The sequence below is a fragment of the Sarcophilus harrisii genome, chromosome 2 (assembly GCF_902635505.1).
Source record: "Sarcophilus harrisii chromosome 2, mSarHar1.11, whole genome shotgun sequence".
Lineage (NCBI taxonomy): Eukaryota > Metazoa > Chordata > Mammalia > Dasyuromorphia > Dasyuridae > Sarcophilus > Sarcophilus harrisii.
Window position 1 is genome coordinate 232,721,072 of NC_045427.1, and position 23,671 is coordinate 232,744,742.

The 23,671-nt window shown below is 41.6% G+C and overlaps 1 protein-coding gene across 3 annotated transcripts; it reads left to right on the plus strand.

Moving 5' to 3' along the window:
* Positions 1–3,878: 3,878 nt before the first annotated feature.
* TFAP2C (transcription factor AP-2 gamma) lies at positions 3,879–23,671 on the plus strand. Of its 3 annotated transcripts, none has more exons than XM_031951669.1 (7): positions 3,879–3,949; positions 10,372–10,845; positions 11,004–11,055; positions 12,448–12,670; positions 13,241–13,359; positions 15,443–15,584; positions 16,409–18,101. In XM_031951669.1, exons 1-7 carry the CDS (start codon positions 3,920–3,922, stop codon positions 16,692–16,694), a joined length of 1,326 nt encoding a protein of 441 aa, XP_031807529.1. In that variant the 5' UTR covers positions 3,879–3,919; the 3' UTR covers positions 16,695–18,101. The 3 variants fall into 3 exon arrangements, with proteins under 3 accessions (XP_031807529.1, XP_031807530.1, XP_003757716.1); XM_031951670.1 differs by lacking the exons at positions 3,879–3,949; positions 16,409–18,101 and adding exons at positions 7,903–8,169; positions 20,399–23,671; XM_003757668.3 differs by lacking the exon at positions 3,879–3,949 and adding an exon at positions 7,903–8,169 and having other exon boundaries at positions 16,409–18,100.

Consider the following 23,671-nt stretch of genomic DNA (forward strand, 5'->3'; position numbering starts at 1 on the left):
ATTTGTTAAAACAAGTAGCCTCAAGGCTTTTTCTCTTTTAATAAGAACCTTTAATTTGCTTGGGCAAAAAAAAAAAAAAACAAAAAAAAAAAAAAACTAACCTTTCCTTTTTTTCATTTTTGACTATCATTTTCATTTTATTAGTTTCAATGTAAGTGAAGCTTAGGCCAATAAGATTTTGGATAGAGCTGAAGCTTCTATTCAAATTTTTTTTTAATGAAGATAATCACATTGTTCACTCTTCTGTGTGTAAAAAGTCTTTAGTTAGGACTGGCCTTGGAGGAGGTTTGGTCTTTACCTCTTTAGTGTGCTCTTCTGAGCTGAAGAATGAGCTCTTTGCTTTCTGAGTTGTTCCCTCCTGTCTAATTTGGTGGTGATTGCTGCTTGCCTGTGTTCCTCCTAGTGTTCGGCCGTTGCCATGTGAACCCCTTTCTTGTCCAGGCCAGGAAACTCCACTGAACTGAGTTCTTACACGCAGGGTGCAGGCATTTGGCACTGAGCTCAGGAAAGCTTAGACTGGTATGGGATGAGAAGGGAAAATGCCAGGATAAGCAAAGAAGGAAGAGGCATGTTCTTAGGAGAGCAAAGAGATAGGAAGAACAGATCCCTGTGATGTTCTCAAAAGCTTTAAGTTGCTGAAAGCCATTTTAACATAAATTTTCATGCCAAGAGTAGTTGGCACCCTCATTTACTAGAAAGAACACTGCATTTTCAGACAAAAGGGTCTGGGTCTCAGGTCTGGCATCCCTTTGTTCACTTTACAGGTGCAAATTAGAATTTGCTTTTAGAAAACTCCCACTTGTCTACATCACTCTCAGGATATTCTAAGAATCCCTAGACCGTGAGGTCCCTTCCAGCTCTTAGGATCCATGATTCTATGACCTCCAGAAGCCCTTCCAAATCTAAATGGCCATCCTATGATCACTGTTTGAGTACTCTGAGCCCCTTTTCCATTTTGTTCCTCAGACAGCAGGGCTAAATGATTATAGTTATTTCAATTGATGGGAGAGGTGATGGTATCATTTCTCTCACTGTCTGCAGCCTTTCTAAGAGGAGTCTGGTGCCGTCTCCATACCTTTTCCACTGATATTCTCAAAGTAAATACATGTGATTGCCCAGTAGGCTCACACTCTGCCCAACCCTTTTCAAAACTCTTTCCAGGGGCTCTGTGCAGCCTTTCAAATTTAGTAGGGCCTGGAGACATGTTAGGTGTCGGAATCCAGATCAAAGGGAGATAAAAGAAGACTGTGAATTCACTGAAAAGTTACAGAACTGGCTCTGAAAAATAAATAAATAAAATAAAATCCACTTCTGAAAGAGTGGGTGTTAATAGAAAGACCAAAAATGACTATAACTAAACTTAATTACATTTTTGGAGGAAGTCTTAAAGTGAAAAAAAAAATGTATATATTATATTATGATGCACTATATAGTACACACATACATATATAAAACACACAATCAAGAAAATTTGTGCAAGTCTATTTTTGGCCGAGTGGGCTGGGTTTGGAGGTAGAATGTCCTATAAAAATAAAGAGTAAAAACAGACTGAAAGCAGCTGCATTCATTAGATGAATAGGGTGGAGAGTCTTGTTTCCTAATTTTCCCAGCCCCTCTGGGTGGGAAGTTGGTAGAAGAGTGGGGAAAGGTCAGGATTTCCTCTCCTGGGCCTTGGGGCAGGGAGAGCTGTGAAAGAGGTGTTCCGTGTGGGCACCATCTCCTACTTGAAGCTTCCTTCTGGTTTCTGTTCCCTCCAGGAACACCTGAAGGTACTTTGGAGGCTAGTTTGTAGGTAGGTGCTGGCTGAGTTGCTCAGCTACCTCTAGTGTGTAGGTACTTCTGTCTGCCTACCCACCCAACCTGGTTCATCTCAAATAACAATCGCTTTCCAAACAGGCTTCCTGCCCGAGAAAGAATAAAGCAAAAAGTTGGGCTCCTATTTGCTTTGGACTCGATGAGGTCAGAGTTTTCAGATAGATGCTTAGGTCATTCTCCAATGGTGCATTCTGATCAAAGATACCTAGATCTTGAAGGGAAGATCTCCTTGGAGGGCTGTGTCAGATAGGAGGTTCCTTGGGGGCTGCCAAAAAAAGTAGCTTAAATGTGGCTTTCCTTTGGATGGCTTAAGCTGAGTGCATAATGCTATCTGTGAGAATGTATGTCTGTGTGCTTGTATTAAAGATTCACATCCCTAAAGGCATTTAAAGTAGTATAGCGAAGAGAGCAATTGTCCTGGGGTTAGGAAAAAAATGAGTTTAAATTCTGCTTTAGACACTTACCAGCTGTGTCACTGAGCAAGTCTCTTAACCTCTGACTTAGTTTCTTCAGCTGTAAGACGAACATTATACTAGCACCTACCTTTCAGGATGGTTGTGATAAAAATGAAATATTTTTAAGCACAGTGCCTGTGTCACATAAATGCAATTATTATTAAGTATATTTTTGTTGTTTTGTGTGGATACATAAACACAAATTATAGGAAGATAAGTGTGAGATGTTTCATATGTATATATGCAGAGATTCTCTGAAGAGTATGCATTTGAATAAACTAAATGTGTATGAGTAGTGCTTGCTTTTCCACAGCACTGTAGTTTGCTCCAGGTGTTTGCTTACTTGAATATATCTGACAATGTTTATATTCACTTGTGTGAATGCATATAGGGATAAAGAAATAGGGACTAGACCTGCTATTTCATTTGTACAGAAAAACTTCTCAAAGTTGCAAGGAATCTTAGAAATCAACTAATTGGAACCTCTTTATTTTGTAAATGAGGAAACTGGCCGAAAGAGGTTGTGATTTGTCCAAGGTCACATACCTAGTTTTGAATAAAGAGTCCATTAATGTACTTAACTGCTAGGGCACACAATCATGCTGTATCACAAGAATTTGGAATAAGAGTTTCCTAACCCCTCTGGATGGTTCTTCATCTCCTACATCAAACTGTCCTTTCATGAGAGCCTATATATGTATGTATCTATGAATGGATGGATAAATGTGACAACATAGACACTTGACAATATGCAATGGTACTCACATTTCAACGAGCATCTTAAATTTTTCAAGTCACTTTCCCTTACAATAGGGAGGAGATAATCCAAGTTTTATCACTATATTCTCATTTTAGTGATGAAGAAACTTGAGAACTATAGAGATAAAAGGTCTTAACAACAGGATTACTAAAGCTTGTGTCTGATTAGTTCTGATTTCAACTGCATCAACTCCAGATTACATACTATACTAATATACAGTAATTGTTACTGTCCGGTGGTTGGTGGTTGCAATCCTATCTTACAGTGACCTGATTTGGGGGTTTCTTAGCAAAGATAGCGGAGTGGTTTGCCATTTCCTTCTCCAGCTCATTTTGCAGATGAGGAAACTGAGGCAAACAGGGGAACTTGCCCTGGATCATCACACAGCTTTCGATTATTTGAGACAGTATTTGAACACTTTCTGACTCCAGTCTCAGAACTTTATCAACTGTACCGTTTATGGCTGTCCCAAAATCATGCAAATATATACTTGAGCAAATGTGTTGTGCATAGATATTTCTCGTGATCTATTGGATCTTTACATCTCAAGTAAGATGTGTGCATACTTCTGTATGTGGACAGGCCTGTATGCATTGAAGGAGATGCCAGCGGATAACCCGTCGAGGTAAAGTTGAATCTGAGTTGAATGTCTTAGATGAATTTGTCCTAGATGGGTGCAGATGGGTCAGTGGGTGGGGTGTGTTGGGTGTGCATGTTGTTATTCTTGGGGATGGTGGGAGATAGCGGTTGGGGGTGGGGAAAAGGCGCTTTGCACGCATGCGCACCTGGCGGGCGGCCCTGGCTCCCAGGTGTGAGGTTCTGGCAGTGGCAGGTCGACCAGTTAAAGCGGCAGCTGCTGCAGGAGTTCGACTCCCCACTGGGAGGCTGAATGGCTCTGCTGGGGAGACTCGATTGGCAAGTATGTGTCTTTAACTGCTCACAGGGAGCGGCGCCGAGTGCTCAAGCGCCGGAGGGCCTAGGCTGGGGCAGCGGCCCGGGTTTCTACCCTTATTCGTTTGGGATAGAAAGATTGGGAAGAAGAGGAGTAGAGAGCAAAACGATCTAGATTCTAGACCACGGATAGGCTGATTTCCCAATGGGGAGAGAGGACTGGGGAGCAAGGGTGGGCCTGGAGCCTTCTAACCTCAGTTATCTTGGATGTCTCTGTCCCAAAGTCTGTCCCTGAACTATGAACACCTAGCCTGCGACGAATCGGTGGCCGATGTGATAAAGGTGGTGGGAACCTGGGACCAGATCTTTTCACCCTTTCCTGGGGTCTGTGTGGGGTAAAGGGCGGCCGAATGAGGCAAGGAGAGGGGAGTCGCCGTTTGGCTGCACTTTGGGGGAGCCAACAGCCAATTGCCGGGTGGGGAGAGGCAGACGCCTAGGAGTCAGTCGGGTCCGGCTGTCCCGCCGCAGGGATAGGAGTGCTGGGGACTCAACCCGTTCTCTCCCTCGGGGCTCAGCGGGCCGGGGCTACGACTCACACCTGTTTGAAGGAAGTTTTCCCTCTAGCGCTTTGCTGTTTTGTCTTCCACCTGCTTCTTGGTCCTTTTCTTCCAGACCCCTCCACCTGCCCGAATGGTGGTGAGAGGGGAGATTTCTTGCTACTAGAAGGAGCTGGTCTTCTCTGTTCAGGTTATTCTGTGTCTGGGTCAGGGATCTGGTTAGATAGGAAGGAAACTCTGCCCAAACCCAGGGGTGTGGCCGTTGCCTGGGCTGTTGGTGCCGCCGCCCGATTCCCCCCCCCCCCCCCCCCCCCCCCCCCCCCCCCCCCCCCCCCCCCCCGAGGGACGACCCCAGCCGACGCCTTGCACCGGACTGGGACCTGCGGTATTCAATCTCTCTGGTCCGTGCCCGCCTTGGGTGCGAAAACCGTAAGGCGAGGATTGTGCCGGGATAAGAGGCGAGCGCTATCGGGAGTTCTGAAGCCGACCGAGCCCGACTGCTGAGGCACCTCTTTTCCGATTTTATTTCGAGGAAATGAATCCCAGGACTAATCCGAAGAAAATGTCCGTAGATCGGAGAAGCGCCATTTCATAAGTTTTTAGGGCCGATAAACTGCAGAAGGTATAGATAGGCTCTTGTAAGCCTCCTACCGCCAGGGAGCAGCTGTCTGCGGCAGGGGAACGAAGCGTCGGCCAGCACTGCATCATTCCAAGCTTTGCTGTAAACCTGGCACGGAGACACTTTTTAGACTTGTAGGAAAGTATAAATCGCAAAAGTTAAGTATTTCCTCGCAAATATTAGATATCAACGCATCAAATATTGACCAATTTATCGCTGCTTAGCTAAGAAAAGGAGGAAAGCAAAGATAGTGGATCCCTTCCTTGGGAGTTACTGGAAATAAATTCGATTCAAAAAGCCCCTATTTAGCACACGCTGTGTACAGGGCACTGCTAGTCTCTCGCTAGTTTAATTCAAAATACGATTTGGAATGAGGGGTCTCGGTTATAGGTTCGAGTAAGGGATGTGTAGACATTGTGGTCCCTCAACTAGTTCTTTCCCGACTGGACAGGTAAAATTGTCCAAGCGTTTGGAACAGAGACATATCAGTTAAAATCTGCACTTCTCCCTATACTAAGCAAAGTGGGTGGTTAGTACACAGTAGGCACACAATTTCTTTTTTTAAAGAGGAAAGATAGCGCAATATGTCTCCTCAAATAATTGAATGTTTCCCTTCCTTGGACCCCCAAAATGATCTCCCAAACCACTTTATCTCCCTTCTCCCAGTCTAAAGGGATTTTTAAAATGAGGTTCCAGTTAAATCTGTGTGCTTACCAGGACCAGAATTTTCTGTAGAAACCATCTTCGATACTTTTGATTCCCTTTGAAAAAACTTGGTAAGTTCCCAGGGAGTGGGGAAGGAAAAGGAACGACACAAAGAGCAATGTAAAAATTTTGGAATCTTCTGTGTTCCTACAAACTAGTCGGTTCCTAACCTCTGGTCCCCTTCACCAATACCCTTCCCCCCAGGTATCTGGAATTCTGCGTAGCATTTGCGGGAGGGGGGTGTGTGAGAAAATTTTCAAAGGGATTTGTTTTTAAGATAAAAATTATATACGGTGGAAAAACAACTTCCTCTATAGTAGACTCTGCCAAAAGTGGAAAAAGTTAGGTAGGATTTACGGGTAGGGGTTCTCAGGTGATTTTATGATGGAAGGACTTCTATGGTGGAGAGAAGGGCCTCTGCACCCTACCTTTCCAGCCCCTGGTCAAGAATGGGGGTGTGTTTGTGGAGGCGGAGCAACTGCATTGAAGGGGTGGTCTTGCTACCAGGGAAAGGGGCGGGAAAGCCTATCTTTCATCATTACCAACCCTCACTCAGTTTGAGGCCTTCTACTTTTCCACGGTTGCTCCCTACTCTCACGGGGCATTTTGTAAGAGATTTCCCACTAAGGACCCCATTGGTTTTTAGGGTGCATGTGTGGGGAGAAGAAGGAGCTGTCTTTTCTAAATTCTAATTAGGAGACTCTCAGTCGTTGCAACTAAACTTGTGAACTGGAATTGATCTTATCCCACGCTGGAACCCAGCATTTGAAAGAACTTCTGATGGAGAATGGCCAGTTAGTTATCTTGTGCTTTTCAAATGCATTGAAAGAAAAACTGTAAAACTAAAGTTTAGTTTCTACCGGAAAGAACTTGATTAAATGAAAATAGAAGTGATCGAATATAATTGCTTTTGTAATTGTGTTATGGATCGAGTCTGTGCAATTATAACCCGCATTGTAGTCTGTAATCCCAGAATGGCTTAAAATATTCGATATGGTTCTGAACCATTGTTTTCCGGGAAGTATTTAATAGCTTAGAAAAATCGTCTAGGACGCAGTTGAATCATACCTTAAGTCTTCCCATTGCAATGAAAATCAATAATTAAAACATGAAATGGTGCATATTGGGGTATTCGACTTCCTCGATTGCAGTAATTTCCATCAGAATGAGTATTTTAATTAATCTATTTCCCTTCCCCCAAACTAAGTAGAAGACAAGGAAAAGTTGCTAATTTGACATTTGCTAGAGGTCCCAATTCTTTCTTTATATTCTTTACCTTTTTTCTTATTTTGTGGGGCCGTATTTCAATCGATTATTCAAACTTCGTTTTTTGGGCTAATCTCAGAGAGGGTAGGAGGGAAGTTCTACAGGAGCTCTCCGATACAAGCACTGGAGGGGCCGCAGAAACTAAAGCTAACATGTCACCAGCAGTTTTGGGACCTGGAAAATACAAAAATAATGTGGTACTCCTTGCATTGTAACTGAAAGAAATAATATCTTTAAAAGCTGTATAAACGTGAATTGCTATTAATAGTTGGCAGTGATGTAGTGTATGAAAGCATCTGCCTGCCGTTACAACCAGGCAAGGTTGGCCCCCTTCAAAATGTCTGGGCTGTCTAAGTACAACAACCAACCCACTCGCTATGCTTGTATTTTTCGGCCACTTCACTCTCTCTAGCAAGCTCCCCTGCTTTTTACTCCGGAGTTTCTTGAGGAAAACAACGGCCCCACCCAGACAATCAATAAAGCATGCTTGGGTAAAAGCTGGGAATGCTAAGACAGAAAAGAGCGTTTTAGCGTTTGCTTCCCTCCTTAGAGTGCAGTTTTGCGCACTCCATAGCGCTGGTTCCATTCTTACACCCCCTTCCCACCCTTCCATCCCCGTTCTGTGCGTGGGTCTTGGCTCTAAGCCAGGCCCTAGCGCCGAGCGCTGGAGAAAGGGAGCGAGGGAGGAGTTCTGGGTGGGGCCCGCCCGGTCGGGCCCCTGTGACTGGCTAGTTAGGCTAAGTGTCTTCCGAAAGTTGGGCCTTCATTGCAGTCCCGGGGGAGGAGTTATGTTAATTTCCTTCCCATTAAGGCTGGCTGGGTGCGGGGGAAGTGCTGGAACAGGCAGAGATCCTTGACCATTCCAGAGAGAGAGAAAGATCGGTACCTCCCCGAAGCAGCTTCCGATGCAGTCCATCTGAAGGGGACGCAGAGCCCAGCCCAGTTAGCCTGGGGGGCGGGGAACCAGCGACCGTGACCCCAACTTTGGATTTACCACCCGGGGGGTGGGGGGATCCTGGATCTTGGCGATTATTTTGGGGTACTCCGGACGCCATGTTGTGGAAATTAGCCGACAATGTCAAGTACGAAGAGGACTGCGAGGTGAGAAAGGCGCAGTCAGGGCGGGGATGGGGGAACCCGGCGCCCGCGGGCGAATCTTAAGTTAGGGAAACCAGGCTCCTGTAGCTGGAGTCCCGCTCGCCAGGGTGAGAGAATGGGCTACTAGGAGCAGGAAATTAGGAGTTTCTTGAGGATGAGAAGAGCCTCTATTCGGAGCGCTCTCTGAATCTGAGGGGATGGTGTACTAAGTGCAAATAATGCGCCACCGCCGCACTTACAAGGAGAGGCGCTCGTGGTTTTTAACCCATCACCATGCAGGGATCAGGGAAGAAAAGTGACAGTAAAAATTCTCTTGACTTTATATGGTGTGTGTGGGGTGGGGGTGGAGAATCTTTCATTTTTTTCGTTGCAATTCTCTACTTTGATACAAGTCCTGGTAAAAAAAAAATCAGTTGAAGAAAGAGTGACCAATGCGACCTTCCTGTCACTTGTAAGAGGTCTTCGCTTATATTTAACCCAGAATTCAGGAAAAGTAAAAACTTTTGAGCTTTAAAAGGTTGGGGGGGGGGGGGCGGGGAGGACAGATGAGGCCGTAAGCGTCCTAAAGTGAAAAAGCCTGTTTGACAGGTTGAACTAGGAGCTTCGCAGAGTGGGAGGGAGAGGGAGGGAGCCGGCGAGCGGGAAGAGGAAGCCGACGCTAGAGGTAGGCGAGGTCTGCACGGCGTTGAGCTCCGGGGAAGAGAGCCTTAGACCGAACCGAACGTCTTGGTAGTACTGTGTGGGACTGGCAGCGGGGATCGGGGACAGCGAGTTGGGACTGGACTTTCTGCAGGACTTGCTTCCCTCCGCTAGGGGGAGGATGCCTTCCCTCCAGGGTCCTCCTATGATCAGCGATCCATTCCCAAAGGTACGGGGGCGGCGGGGGAACGGGACAAACAAGGGGTTCTAATGAGGATCTAGTCCGGTAACTACGTTTCGGGCTGGGAATAATGGGAGTGGATGGTGACCGGAGGGAAAAAAGGATGAGATGCCGCAGCGCCATCCCCCCAAGCCCGGCTCAAAAACTCGATGCTTACTCTTCCTCCCGCCGTCTGTGAGAACAGCCTCTTGAGACGGCCAGAGGCTTGCTTACCACCCCCAGATGTTCCGGAATGCCAATTACTTGTTTGGCCTTCGGAGTAAAACTCACTGGCCAAAATATCGAGGCGCGAAAAGTTCGTGACGACATGACCTTGTCCGTGGGCTTAAGTTAAACGCTCCAGGAAAATTAAAAAAAAAAAAAATTAGTTTCTGTCTCCGAAGGTTTATGCTTTCTTACACAGTGTTCGGCAGCGCCACATTCTGCCCTAATCGCTTCTCTCCCTCTGCCACGATGCCACGGTCGTGGGTGTCATCTCCTCCTGCCCCGGCCGCATCTGAGCGATCTGAAGAGCTTCTTTCCGATGGATTTGAATAGGCGCTTAACCTCAGCCTCTGCCTTTCTCCCACCCAAACGTCCCTCCACTTAATTTCGTCACTACCGCGAGAAAGTGTCCTGGGGGGAGGAAAAAGCACCTTCCCCGCCTTCGTGCGCGTCGCCGCCCGCCATCACGCGCTACTTACTTTCCTTGCGGTACTGAGTTACATGTGGTCGCGGAAGAACATGGAGAACCGCGCGGTGGGTCTTGCACTTAGAAGCCTTCTGCCAGCCTGGGAAAGAGAAGTGGTTTTTTTTTTGGTTCTTTCGGGGGGACTTTTACTTGTTCGTTTAATTTGTAGCTAGGCATCAGGACTGACTTCGTCTCCTGCCCGGGTAAGGAAAGTTCGATGCCGGGAGAAGTCACGCGCCGCAAGTTAAGGGAGGGTAGAAAATCGGAGATTAAGAGGTTCTTACTGTTATTTTTAATTTTCCTTTTGCTAGTGCTCCCCGTACGGAAACCCCGAGGTCTTTTTCTTGAACAGCCTCCAAACACTCCTTTTACCCCCTTTTTAGGGAATGTGTTGGCTTTCAAGTATTAAAGCGTCCCACGCGTTCGTTTTAATTGCCTTGTGAATGAGGTGGTCGTATAGATTGTTGTGTGAATGAGGTGGGGCCTCGTTGACTGCTGCGACCCCAATCGAGGACGAGAAGGGGGGGGTAAATTCGGTGGAACTGGAATTAGAGTTTCGAGAGGGGCATGAGGGTGGGGAGAGAATCGTGCTAACTGGACTTTTCGCACAAGCGGGGTCGTCTTAATCCTCCAATCATTCTGAATTTTCTTCCAGGACAGGCACGATGGGAACAGCAACGGGAACCCCCGCCTCCCCCACCTCCCAGCGGTCAGTCAGCACCTCTACAGTCCCGCAGCCCCACCGCTTTCACATTCTGGGGCATCCGACTTTCAACCTCCTTACTTCCCGCCGCCCTACCAACCATTGCCCTATTCTCAATCTGCTGACCCGTACTCCCACCTGGGCGACCCGTTCTCCATCAACTCCCTGCACCAACCTGCGCCGGCGGCCAGCCAGCAACAGGCCTGGCCCAGCCGGCAAAACCAGGAGCCAGCTGGCTTGAGCCACCACACGAGGCCGGGCCTGGTCCCCCACCTCTCCGGGCTGGATGCCGGTGGCCCAGGGACAAGGAGGGAGACCTACAGACGTTCTGAGCTGATTCTGCAGCCCCACAGCCACAGCCTAGATGCAGCACTGGTGGAAAATCTGGGCTTACATGACATGGCCCATCAAATGGAAGATGTACAGGTGAGTCTTGTAGTCTGGGACAATTGTAAGAGGGAAACTTGGAAAGCAGGTTTGGATTTAGACAGAATCAGGATTAACATTACTGTCCTTTCTAAAGAAAGTCTCTCACTGTTTGTTCTTTTTATTTTGCTAAATAGACTGTCTCCTCTTTCCCCTAGAATGTGGAAGACCAGCATTTGCTGTTGCATGATCAGACAGTCATCAGGAAAGGTGCGTTAATTATAATTCGTCTCCCCTACCTTTCTTTTCGCTTGTCCCTTCAGACATAGGAAGGGTAAAAAAGTCTTTGGAGTCTTAATGACTTCTATATCTACTCTGATCAGGCATTCTAACATTTTGTTAAAAATATAGACCAGTGTGTTCAAATGCAGAAGCCCTAAGAAGTAGAAATGATTTTTCCTTTAGACTGGACAGATTGTTGTAGTGGAATAAGGCCTATAAGTTGATGAAATGTCAACTTTTTTCCTACTTGAACAAGGTACTTTAAACCCAGAATGCAATAATGGGGAGGACTGCTTTTCCTCCTCTAGCACATGCTGCATCTGGAAGGAACTAGAGAGAGGAATGTTGATGGAACACTACTTTAGAAAATTGGCTGTGGGTGGTTTGTTACAATAATATGGTGGAAATCCGATTGCTTGGCTGCCTATTATTGCTAAACTCTACCTAGGTGCTACCATTGGTCTGATTTAACCTATTGAGGCAAGGCAGAGTAAGATACATACAATTCTACTGTCTCTTTGCTTCAGAAATGTAATTGTCCAGATGCTAAAAATCGCTGGTTAATTTGGGTGTACATGAATTACCATTTCAGTTTAAGAATGGCAGCCACTTTCATTTCAGTTTGACTAGACTATTTGGACGTGAAAGTGGAAATAAAATGTCATGTTAACTTGTATGTTTAAAATTTTAAACCTGAAGGGTAAAAAGTCTTAAATTTACAAGTTTTTGTGGCAATTAATTTTTTTATTTCAGTTACCTAGCTTCAGACACAGTACTTTTAGAAACCAATTTGAAAAGTGTAAATTAACTTGAAGAGAAGTAACAAGCAGTTATAAAAGATTTTTAGTATATTATCAAGGTGGCTACCAGGTCTTGGATATTGCTGGAGAATTTGTACTAACAATAGATAAAATCTGGATTTCTATGCTTTGCTTCTATAGTTACTTAAAGCGATTCAAAGACATACTCTGTCTTTAAAAGGGAATTTTCCAAGCCATCTGTTATAAGTCTTGCATTTTGTTGTTAAATGCATTTATTAAGCACCTGCCCTAAATAACATTGAGCTCAAGAATTACAATTTAAGGTTCACAATAGTGAAAATACTCTGGTTGACAAAGGTTTTCACCTAGGAAGTTGGTAATAGGAAATTTTGAGACACCTTGATTTTGGCCAGAACTTCCCTATTCTCTCTCCTCTCCAACACATTAATAACCCAGTAGTGACTTAAAAATAAAATGAAGGTTAATAGAATCAAAAATCATCTGTCATCATCATTTATTAAGTGCTTGCAATGTTCTAGGAACTAGACGTGAAGACAGTATATTTTGCTGTATAACACCTTTTGGAATTGTTTTGATAATTGCTGTTGCTTCTTCACAGGTCCTATTTCAATGACCAAAAGCAATTCCTTGGGTCTCCCCTGTCAGAAGGAAGGGATGCTAGGAGCAGTGGTTAATCATAATGAAGTATTTTGCTCTGTACCTGGAAGACTTTCTCTCCTCAGCTCCACATCGAAATATAAAGTGACTGTAGCTGAGGTCCAACGAAGACTTTCCTCTCCTGAATGCTTAAATGCCTCCCTATTGGGTGGTGTGTTGAGAAGGTGAGGGGAAACCATCTTTGGATAGTATTCATCCTGGACACCCAACTGTGGTGGGGTGTTGTTGTATAAAAGGTCTGGGAAAGTATTTTTAACATTTATGTAACTTTAGATCTAACACTGAATTCTAATAGACCCAGAGAGTTTTAAACATACATTTCCTTTTTGAAAAGTGTTAAATGTAGAAGAAAGTGCTAAAATGGGTCTAACAGCAAGTTATTATTTAGTTAAAATCTGACTCCCATGCTGTATACGAACCAGTCCTAAGATGTTCTCATGGCTATTGTCTAAATAGCTGATTCCCATCAATTTTTTTCTTTCTGAATTGCCAGACTTAATCTGTGTTCGCTTCTATTTTTGTGTTCTATAATTACTATCTTTAACAGGTATCCATGTTGGTTTCTGCTAAAATTTTGGTTTTGTAATGTATGAAAGTGACACAGCTGCAGAAAGGAGGTCATCTGAAAATAGATCCAAATTGTTTTTAGTACTCTATAGGTTAAATAAAATTTGATTTGTCATTTTACTTTTATCACTTGAGCCCTCAATGCTGGTCATGCTTATCATTCATAGAGCCAAATCCAAGAATGGGGGCCGTTCTTTGCGAGAAAAGTTGGATAAAATCGGTTTAAATCTTCCAGCTGGAAGAAGAAAAGCTGCTAATGTGACATTATTAACTTCCTTGGTAGAAGGTCAGTGTATTGCATTACTGGTTTTATTTTTCAAATGCCTGATAAGTCTGCTCATAGTTGTAAGGTTAGGTGGAGAAAAACAGAAGCATCTTTGAGAAATGGCGCGTGTGTTTAAACTTCTAATTTGTTAAGGTATATAAAATGACTTGACTAGTTGGTAATCTTCCTAAAGCAATTGCAATGAATGTTTAAAATAGGCTACATTCTAATTAGTTTGGCCTCAGATATTAGTATCTTACCTATGCCGATTATTTAAAAAGAATAACGTTTGCCCGGCTGGCCATTGAAAATTCAGTAACTTAGCATTTTCTATTCTTTCTCACATATGACAACTACGTACTTAGTTGAGATTGGTAGGCATAGTTTTTAAAAATTCATTTTGAAGGTTATGCTTTATTTCTTCCTTAGAGAGTATTAGGTCTTGCATGGTCCTCAAGGTTGGGGAATGAATTCAAAGGTATGGAGAAAGGGGGAGAGGGAATTTCTAATAGTATGAGGGAAGTATCTAGGAACATTTAGATAGCATTTAGAAAATTGCAAACCTTTCATCATGGGAGTCCTAAAAGTTCATTTTCCAACATTGACCCCCTTTACCTCAGATCTGAAAACCAATCCCCAGTGTTTCTGAGCCTGTAGCACTTGTTTTCTGGCATATGGAGCTGGGAACAGGGCTTGGGCCTCTCTCAGTGGAAGACCCCTGGAAAGTGTCCAAGAACACAAACAAATACAACTTTTTAAAAAGAAAAACCTCAACTCAAGCATATTATATTCAGGAGAAAATGGACTTGAACACTGAGAGGATTGTAGTATAAAGATTGAACAAACACTCCCATCGGCCTGATCATCAGAGTAGTTCAGATTCCCCTTCTGGCCTTAGGGGGAAGTCAGTGAAGGAGTAGGGATTTAGGGAGTGAGATACATTCTGTACAGGACTTTTGTCTGGTATACATAGACCTAACTGGGGTAAAGGACCATTCAGGTTACCCTCTCTTCAGTACTGTGAGATGCCTGCAAGAATTGGTTATGGGTTCAGTTGTTTTTAGTCTAGCTTGAAAGTTTTGTCCAGATTCTTCTGGTGGAGGGTGTGTGTGTGTGTGTGTTCCTTCTGTAGTTAGCATATATATAATCTTTCTGATTAAAGTGAAAGAGACAAGATGCTTTTGGTCCTTATTTATTTCCTACAATTCTATTCTCCCCCATCTTCCCCCAATCAATTAAATTTTTTCCCCTTCATAAGGAGGAAAACTAAAAGACTATATATGGAGTAAAATAGGATTGGCTAGACTGGTCTCCAGTAATGGAAGGAGCAACATGTGTAGTATTTTAAGTCTCCAGCTGAAGTCTAATCTGTGGGATTATTAAAATTGGATCTTTTTGAAAGCTTTGCTAGTATAAATGCATGCTAAAGTGAGACTTGGGAAAAAAAAGGCGTAATATCTTGTAATCTTTTTTCCAGCTAGATATTCTGATATTTCTACTTTTCTTTAAATAAAAACTTGGGTGTTTTTTTTTTTTTTTTTTCTCCTTCTCAGTATAAGAATCTACTAACCTTTAAAATATGATTATGATGTCCTGCTTGCAGCTTGTTTTGAAAGTTGTTTAGGGTCACCGTGATTATAAGTGTTATGCCTTGTGCATCAGTACATGTCAAAGATGGAACTGGATTTATCTTTTCCTGACTTCCAAAGGCCACATTTAATTACTTTAGTTAAAAGTCATCTGACTTAAGCCAAAAATACTCCGTGATTAATTTTATGAAATAAAAATAATTAAAATTGACTAGGTCTTGCTGATAAGTCTCATAGATTGGAATTTAAGTTATATCTGAACATTGTTATTCCTACGGCCCAACATGAAGACAATGCAGGAGAGAATGCTTCATTTGTCTTTTGAATCTTTTGAGGTTTTTTTAATTTCTGGATATTTATTTGATGTTTATTTGGTTTGGGTTTTTTTTTTTTTTTTATTTTCTTGAGGGGAATTTATTTACATAAAAAAATTTTTTTTTGGGGGGGGTCTTTTCTAGCAATAATTTGATTTGGATTTGGATTTGGGTTTGATTGGAATTATTCCACTATTGTAGGTGAAGCTGTGCATCTGGCCCGAGATTTTGGTTATGTCTGTGAAACTGAATTTCCGTCTAAAGCAGTAGCTGATTATTTAACCAGACCACATTTAGGACGGAATGAAATCGGTACCAGAAAGAATATGCTGCTTGCTGCTAAGTGAGTATTGTGGCAGGTTGCTTGTAACCAGCCAAACTTTTTGAGTTTCTTAAGCATATTGAAGCAAAAGTTGGTTTTTAAAAGCAAAAGAAATGAGGTGGTACGTGTTACATGAAATGAGGTGGTACGTGTTACATGAAATGAAACCTTGCTTTTTAGTGATTATGAATAGAATGTTTTGAACTGGGAAACAGACTGTCATGACTCTCCTTTCCAAAAGGCATCTTTGTACAAAAATTATTTTGGGGAAAAAATCCTCATATTTGTGTTTCCTCGGATTTGTTTGATATGTGTCTTGGCTTGCCCAAATTAAAGAAAGATTGTACACCTTCTGTCTGGGTAACAGATTTCAGATGTTGTAATGATGAGGCTAACTGTATATGTGACATGTGGCTAAATGAGATGCCCCCAGTTCAGCTGCTGCTTTTCCATTGCAAATCAGTTACTGCAGCTGAAGAGGTTCTCACCCAAACTAGAACTAAATTGATTTTAAAATTATGGTAAATGAAGCAGAACTAGTAGGAATTCACAAGGCAGAAGAACATATTGGCAAAAAACAAAATTGAGTAACAACCAAAACATTGATTCCATGAAAATGGCTAACCTTTGAAAGATGAAATAGCTTTGAAGTGAGGAGGGAGGCCTGGCACAGACCCCAGGTAGTTGGTGTTTGTTTGCCATGAGAATTTGCAAGTTTACTTGAGAACACAAAAGATCTTCTCATGCCTCCCCCCCAAAACTATTTAGATGACATGTCCATTTATGTGTTTTTCATGGTCCCTTGAAATCCACCTATTCATGAAGATTTCTGTTCTGTCTCTTAGACAAATCTGTAAGGAATTCACAGATCTTCTCACTCAGGACCGGACTCCTCTTGGAAATGCTAGACCCAGCCCAGTTCTGGATCCTGCTATTCAAGGCTGCCTGACTCATTTCAGTCTAATAACTCATGGCTTTGGGAGTGCAGCCATATGTGCAGCCATGACATCTGTCCAGAACTACCTAAATGAAGCATTAAAAATAGCAGACAAAACCTACATGAACACTGGCGACCAAAGCCCTGCTGAGTCCAACAAAACTATCGAGAAAATGGATAAGCACCGGAAATAGAAAGGGGGAGGGCGCAAGTACAGCGTGGGGAAAAGTTCAAAAGGACCTAAACTATTCTCCATAATATAGACTATGGGATTGTCTTCTTCCCTAGGGGACAATGTAGAAAAATTTGTAACTTTATTAAACATCATCTTATTCAGGATCTTCATGATTTACACACCCTCCCATTCTGGAGTCTTGTGTTTCTAAAGCTGCAATATCTCCAAAATTTGTGGACAAGTTATCAGAAGACTACAAGCTTGGTACTTGTTGGGTACTTGCTCCTTAAACCTTTTATCCCTTCTTCTCCTTTCCCCTTTCTCTAAAAGTGGTGCTAAAAATGTTTTGGTTTTTTTTTTTTTTTTTTTTGAACCTCTAAAATTCCCAGTGCTGATAGCCAAGGGTAATAGAGTATTTTGGATGATATTAATTAAGAATTATTCCTTTTAAGTCAAAAATTTCATTGATTCTTCCAAGCCAACAATAACCATTTTGCAGTATTAGACTATGGTGTTTTAAATCTATCTTCAATGTTTATTATGTAAAAAGGTTATCTAGCTTCTTAGATCACAAGTCTTTTTACCCTATGAAGGAAAAAAAATCTATTTGACCTTGTTACTGGATGACATTTAACACACTTCCAAAGGAGATAATTCAGGTTTTACAAAACTTTAGTCCAAGTTTGTGTTGTAGGTGGTTTTTGTGATTTTTTTTTTTTTTTTTTTTTTTTTTTTAAGAATTTTGAATTAGTACTACAAACTGAAATGTCTTGAAAAAAACTTTTTTCTCTCTCAAGGTATATCAGCTTTATTTGCATATTTATATCGGGTCTTTTTCTTTTAAAGCAAAAACTTGAAAATACTAGGCACATAACATTTTATTAACTTTTTTTCCTCTTTTTTTTTTCTTTGCCTTAAAAGGCAAAAGAAAAATACTACCAGGGAGGCGCTCTATGTATTAAGAGAAAGAGTGTGTTGAATGTACATATTTATTTATGTGTAATTTAATGGGATTTGTAAATACTGGTGAACTTAATTTTTTAAATGGGGTTCAAATTTTAATTTTGGTAACTTTTAAAAGGGAATGGGGCTGAGCTAAACACGTCTTTTAGGTTTAAGCACAAGTACATATGCTATACAGGGTATTTAAAATGGGAGAAAAAAATTCTAATTCTCAATTCTTGCCATCGAAGTTATCTAATGGAAACTTGTTTGTTCACAAGGCAATAATTGTAACATCTCCCCGATAACTTGCTCCTGCAAAAATAAGTGAGGGTTCAGCGTGTGCAAGTGACAGATTTTAAATAACCACCTATTTGTAAATGTTCCCAATATAATTCTGTCGTGTATATGATAACTATAATAATAAAAATATTCTCAATAGAAGCAAAGCAGTGGGTGTTTGGTTGAATGGAAGTTTTGTGTTTTTTTTTGTTTTTTGTTTTTTGTTTTTTTTTATTCACAACTGAAGGAATTATGGCAGTTTATATATTCTAATTGTGAGTCTAGTTAACATGATAGACCAAAAAATATCAAGAAAAAACCTGTGTTTTTCATTAAGGCAATCTTTTTAAGTCATCTCATTTTCAGGAGAGTCCTTAGGGAGAAGGACCATAGACTTTCCCTGGCAGGGATGGAGTTTTAGCATAATGCAAGCAGCCTAATACAAGATATTAATGTTTTCAATTAACTTTAATTATGTATCTCCAGTACAAAATTTAACTATCGTATTCAAGGTATCTTAATCATCTCTGCTGGCTTTGCAGACTAATGAATTGGAGGGGGGGGCACTTTTGTGTAGAAAACTACAGGGGAAAGGAAAGACTGGCAAGGAAGAGTGTTTGCAAATATCTTGGACACATACCACTAATATTTGATTTCAAGTTTTAAGTACCCTGGCATATCTTCCAGGAAATGATATGTTTATAGTTTGACTAGCGTGGCTTTGTTTTTGAAAGGGGAAACACAGGGAGTGTAGGCTTTTGTACATTGGATAAAACCATTGATCCATCAACTCCCGGTTCTTAAATCCTTGATTCAGTCCTTTTGTTACTATTTCTTAAAGCTTGTTTTTACTTTGTTAGTCTGTTTTGTTCCTTGACGATTAGATTTGGGCTGCTAAATGCAGGATGATTTATCTGGTTGGTCTCTTCTGTAAGATGACAGTTGATTTTGCTCTAAAGCAACCATTCTAAAGAAAAATGAACAATTTGATAGTGGGATAGGTCAGTTTGATAGTTTTTCCTCATGTAGAATCCTTGCTTTGGAACATGACAGTTTTGGGAAAGATTCTGTTCTCAACATCTTGCTGGCTTTCAAGAGCTGTGCCTAATTGCAATTTAGGCTATGCACTGGAAATGCCCCAAAAATAATAGAGGAGAGAAAAAATGTGAATAGGGATGACTCAACAGAGACTTCGAAAAGTTTCTTGGGACCTTAAATATGCTGGTTGTTTCTCTTTCAGATTGTGAGCTTCCTAGACAGTGAACCATCAAGTTTAGTGGCGTCTAGTATATTTATTTCTGGCAACAATGGATTGACTTTGTTTTCTTGAAATGCCATTGACCTAGTGTCAAGGGAAATACTAATTTCCCAGAAGACCCATGAATATAGCTCCATAATTAAACAGTGCCTAACTCTTCGCACTTCATAAAATTAAAATTATCCCTCTGTTCCTGTATGAGATACTGTTTTTGAAAGCAATTTTACCTCTGCTTAGAATCAGACTAAAGTGTACATTACTCATGTCCATTCTTTAGATCACCTTTATCTTGTTCAAAATCCCCACAAGCTCAGAAGTTTAAGGGGATCCCTTTCTTGGACAAGACAACACATTTCAATCAGTAAATCACATTAAGCTGTTATTAGATTAGCTATAAAAATGTGAGCTTTCAATGGTATAACTGGCCTTGAAAGTAATTGATTGCCCCTGGGAGAGGAAATAAAGATGATTTCTTTTTTATTGTTACTTGGAAGCAAAACCAATCAATTGTCTGGTGATACTGACTTTTTATGTGATGATAATTTAGGTGACCTATCCACTAGTCAATGGGCTACTTGAAGCCAGTTTAGATATTTAAAATCTTAGCTCTCAGAAGACAATACTTCTAAACTCCCTGGAAGATCTCTATCAGAACAAAGTGTTTTATAAGAAAACACTTCATGGTTGTCTTGTATTTTTGGTTGGGAGAGGGGTGTGGAGCACCTGTTCCACGTGCTAAACTGGAATCACTCACCAGGTAGACATCCCATGACTTGGGAAGCAGCCGGTCCTTGGTGATTGGATGTTGCTTCGGAGTGTGTCCAATTCCCAAAAACTGCTTTGGGTGCTTGCTTTTAGGCAGGACTGCTTTTTTTTTCCTAGGAGGTTGGCCAACTTTGCTATGAGTAACCACCATTGGTTTGAGAAGGAAATGGTGTAAGGTTTTATCCAAGTGATGGAGGGGGAGACATTTTGGTCACAGATATGAGGTCCTTCCACTGTCTTGAGTGTATTGACCCTTATCAAGTCTCGTCTCTACTTTTTGTTAAACTGCCTCTGATTTTTCCTTTTGATGATTTGCCACGTGGAAGATAAGTGAGCTTTGTTTTCACAGTTCAGATTTTGGGATGAATGAAGGTTTTATCTAGATAGGAATAAATCTTTTTTTTTCCCCTTTGGAAATTTACTTATATCAGCCTGTAATCCCTGTAACCAATAACTTGTAGTTTCTCTTTTTTTAGGTCCTGTCCCAACATTCCAGGTCTCTTCCAGTGAGTCCTCAGTGGCTTCTATCTGATCTGTAAGCCAGCCTCACTGGCAGGCCTGCTTTCCATGTGACATTTCCAGTGATTCAGCAGAACCGGAACCCTTCCTTATTTTGCCAATCCAAGCTTTCATTATGCCCACACTCTACAAAGCATATAAAGAAACTTGTGAGCTTTTGTCCGCAAGTAACATGGAACATGATCTTCGGCAGAAACAACTTGACCTTATAATTTTTTTTTAAATTTTGTTATGTTAGAGCCCATATTTCCATGGAGTACTCAATTATTTTTTGGCAACATGATAAACACTGCTATTTTCCTGCTTCTAATGGATAACATCTTGATGGGGGAAATGAATGGGAGAGTGGAAATTGAGGGCAGTCAAAACATATAATAACAGTCTTTGGACAGGTTTCTAAGATAGAATTGTTGACAATGTAGAAATTTTACCAGTGTTATAATCTGAATGCTTTCATGACAACCTACAATGTTTAATGTGACCTCTTTGCTAGGTGAAAATCCATAAAACCCATTGTTCCTTCTATAGGTATTTTAGTAAAGATATATTTTACTTGAGCTGAAGCTATGTTAGCTTTGAGAACTTCCCTGGTGAATGAATGTACTTTTTATCTTTCAGTTATGTTACCACAGTGCCTTCTCCCCAAAACTATAGATGAAAGACTCCCAAATTCCCATGGGACTACGCACAGGCCAACCTTTGTCCATACCTTCGAAGATTTTTACCCTGAAAACACCAAGGATATTAATGAAATCAGTGATTCTTGTGGATTTATGAACCAAAGAAGACTGAATTTTAATCTCAAACATCATAAGACTTTTTAGCCAATATGGAAGTTTCTAGGAAACAATTTGATTGGGGTCTTAACTTCTCCCATGCCATATTTCTCCCCTGCATAATGTACTCTTCAGAATCACGGCCTGATGGCTCAATGAGAGTTCCCTGAATACGATTCTAGTTTGCTTTTGTAAGACTGGGTCTCTTGTGGGACCTTAAAAATGTTTGGAGCCCAAAATGGACCATAGTGATCTAGTCCAACTTTTGTTTTATAAGTGGGAAAACTTAGTTCCCTGAATAGCTTAAGTCATTTATTTTTCTGGGGTCAGTCAAGTGATTAATAAACATTTATTAAGCACTGTGCTGCAAAAAGAGGCAAAAGATTGCTCTCAAATTCATGGTCTGATGGGAGAGGCAAAAAGTGATCAGTTATGTATGCTTAAGTCATGTATAGGATAAATAAACATTAAAAGGAAATGCACTGAAGTTCAGATGAATTGGGAAAGATTTCCTATAGAAGAAGGAATTTTTAATGGGACTAAAAGGACTCGAGGGAAGACTGCAGAAATGAGGAAGGGGAGAGCATTTGGAGTATAGGGAACAGCCAAGAAAATGCCCAGGGCTGAGAGATGGAGTGTTTCATTCTTGGAACAGCCAGGAGGCTAGTGTCTTTGGATCAAAGCTCCAGTGGGGATTTTGTATGGAAGGGATTATGTGGGTGTAGACAAAGTGCCAGAAGACTAGAAAGGTAAGAGATTCTGGAGGTCTTTGAAGAGCAAACCAAGTTTTTTTTGTGTATGATTCTGGAGAGGCTACAGGGAGCTAATACGGATATTGAGGTGGGGAGCGGGGGTGGACAGTGGAGGTTAGGGGAAGGAGAGGCTGGCAGCTGGCAGATCTTAGTCATTTGGCAGTGCTAAGACTAATTCAAGTTTCCTGACCTTCAGTGCAAGTTTTGCTGCTTTCCTATTGATGAAGTGTTAACTGGTGAAGTGTATCTGAGGAAACAGGGCATCTTTCAGGCTAAAGGAACAGAATTCAGTCCTCCTCTATGGAAGGAAAAGTGCAAACTTTGATAGGAACTGCTTCACTACTGCTGCTTGGTGGGGAGGATGGAATGTCTACTTGGTATGGATCTACTTACTCCACACAGTTGTGCATGTACTTACAGGCTAAGGACCTGAAGGTGAGTCAGGGAGGTGAGGTAGGGTGGTTGGGTGCTGACTGCAGGGCTATGTGTCTTCAGGGAACACCCTTCCTCCCTTCTCTTAGCCTCAGCCCTCACTGACAAGGAGGTGCAGAGTTCAGAGGTGTGGATCTAGACCTATCCTGAGTATCCTTCCCTCTTCCCTGCTTTCTTCCCCACCCTTTCCCCTTAAGAGCCTAGCCCTTCTACTTTCCCCAAATCTGTACTTGTCTCTTACTCCTCTCCAAATCTCAACCCTAGGGCTCTAGGAAGTGGGGAAAATAAAGAGGTTTGGATTTATTGACTGACATTGATACTATGTAATCCAAATGTAGAAGAGTTCAGGTTCTTAGAGTTTCACTTAGCCCTGACATCTCACTGATAACAGGTTTATATCAGAGACATTGTGGATTCAGCTCCAGACCACCCAAATATTGTGATAAAGCAAAATATTGCAGTAAAACGACAGACACAAACTTTGTTTTCCAAATGCATATAAAAGTTATACATTTTACTGAAATCCATTAAGTCCAGTAGTATTGTTTTAAAAAATGCATTCCCTTTAGTAAAAATATTTTATCATCATTTGAGCCTTCAACAAGGCAATATCTTTTTTACCTGGTGCAGTTGGTGGTACCTCGATGTTGATGGCAGCTGGGTGATGAGGGTCGGGTTGGCTGAAAGATGGGAATGGTGTGGTAATTTCTTAAAATAAGGCAACAATGTAATTCTCAGCATCTAATGACTTAATTTGAACACTTAAGAGGCCATTGCAGGATTATTAGCCTAATTTCAATATTATTACATCTGGAGGAATAGGGAGACCTGAAGAGAGATGGCACTGCAAGTGAGTGGAGCAATCGGGACACATTTATGAATACAATTGTCAGTCTTATGAAGGTGCAGTTCATGGTGCCCCAAAACAATTACTATTGTAACTCAAAAGATCATATCACCAGAACAGATATAATAAAGTAAAACTTTTGAAATATTGTGGAAATGATCAAAATGTTTACAGAGACTAATGTGAGCATATGCTTTTATAAAAGTGGTGTTGACTTGCTGGACGCAGGGTTGCCACAAATTTCAAACTTGTAAAAATGCAATATCTGCAAAGTGCAATAAAATGAAATGTGCCTGCATTAGAAAGTTGCTGAGTAATTATTCCACTCTGAAAGTTCTTTCAGTCTTGCCAAATTCAAATAGAAATGGAGACTACTAAAACCATATGAGAGGATCCTGACAGGTCACCTATGGATTAAGGAAA

Bases quoted from the DNA above. Each gene is read 5' to 3' on its own strand.
- TFAP2C (XM_003757668.3), top strand. From the start codon at position 8,122: ATGTTGTGGAAATTAGCCGACAATGTCAAGTACGAAGAGGACTGCGAG. The intron at 10,846-11,003 runs GTGAGTCTTGTA...TCTTTCCCCTAG, and splicing joins ATCAAATGGAAGATGTACAG to AATGTGGAAGACCAGCATTT. The intron at 15,585-16,408 runs GTGAGTATTGTG...TCTGTCTCTTAG, and splicing joins AATATGCTGCTTGCTGCTAA to ACAAATCTGTAAGGAATTCA.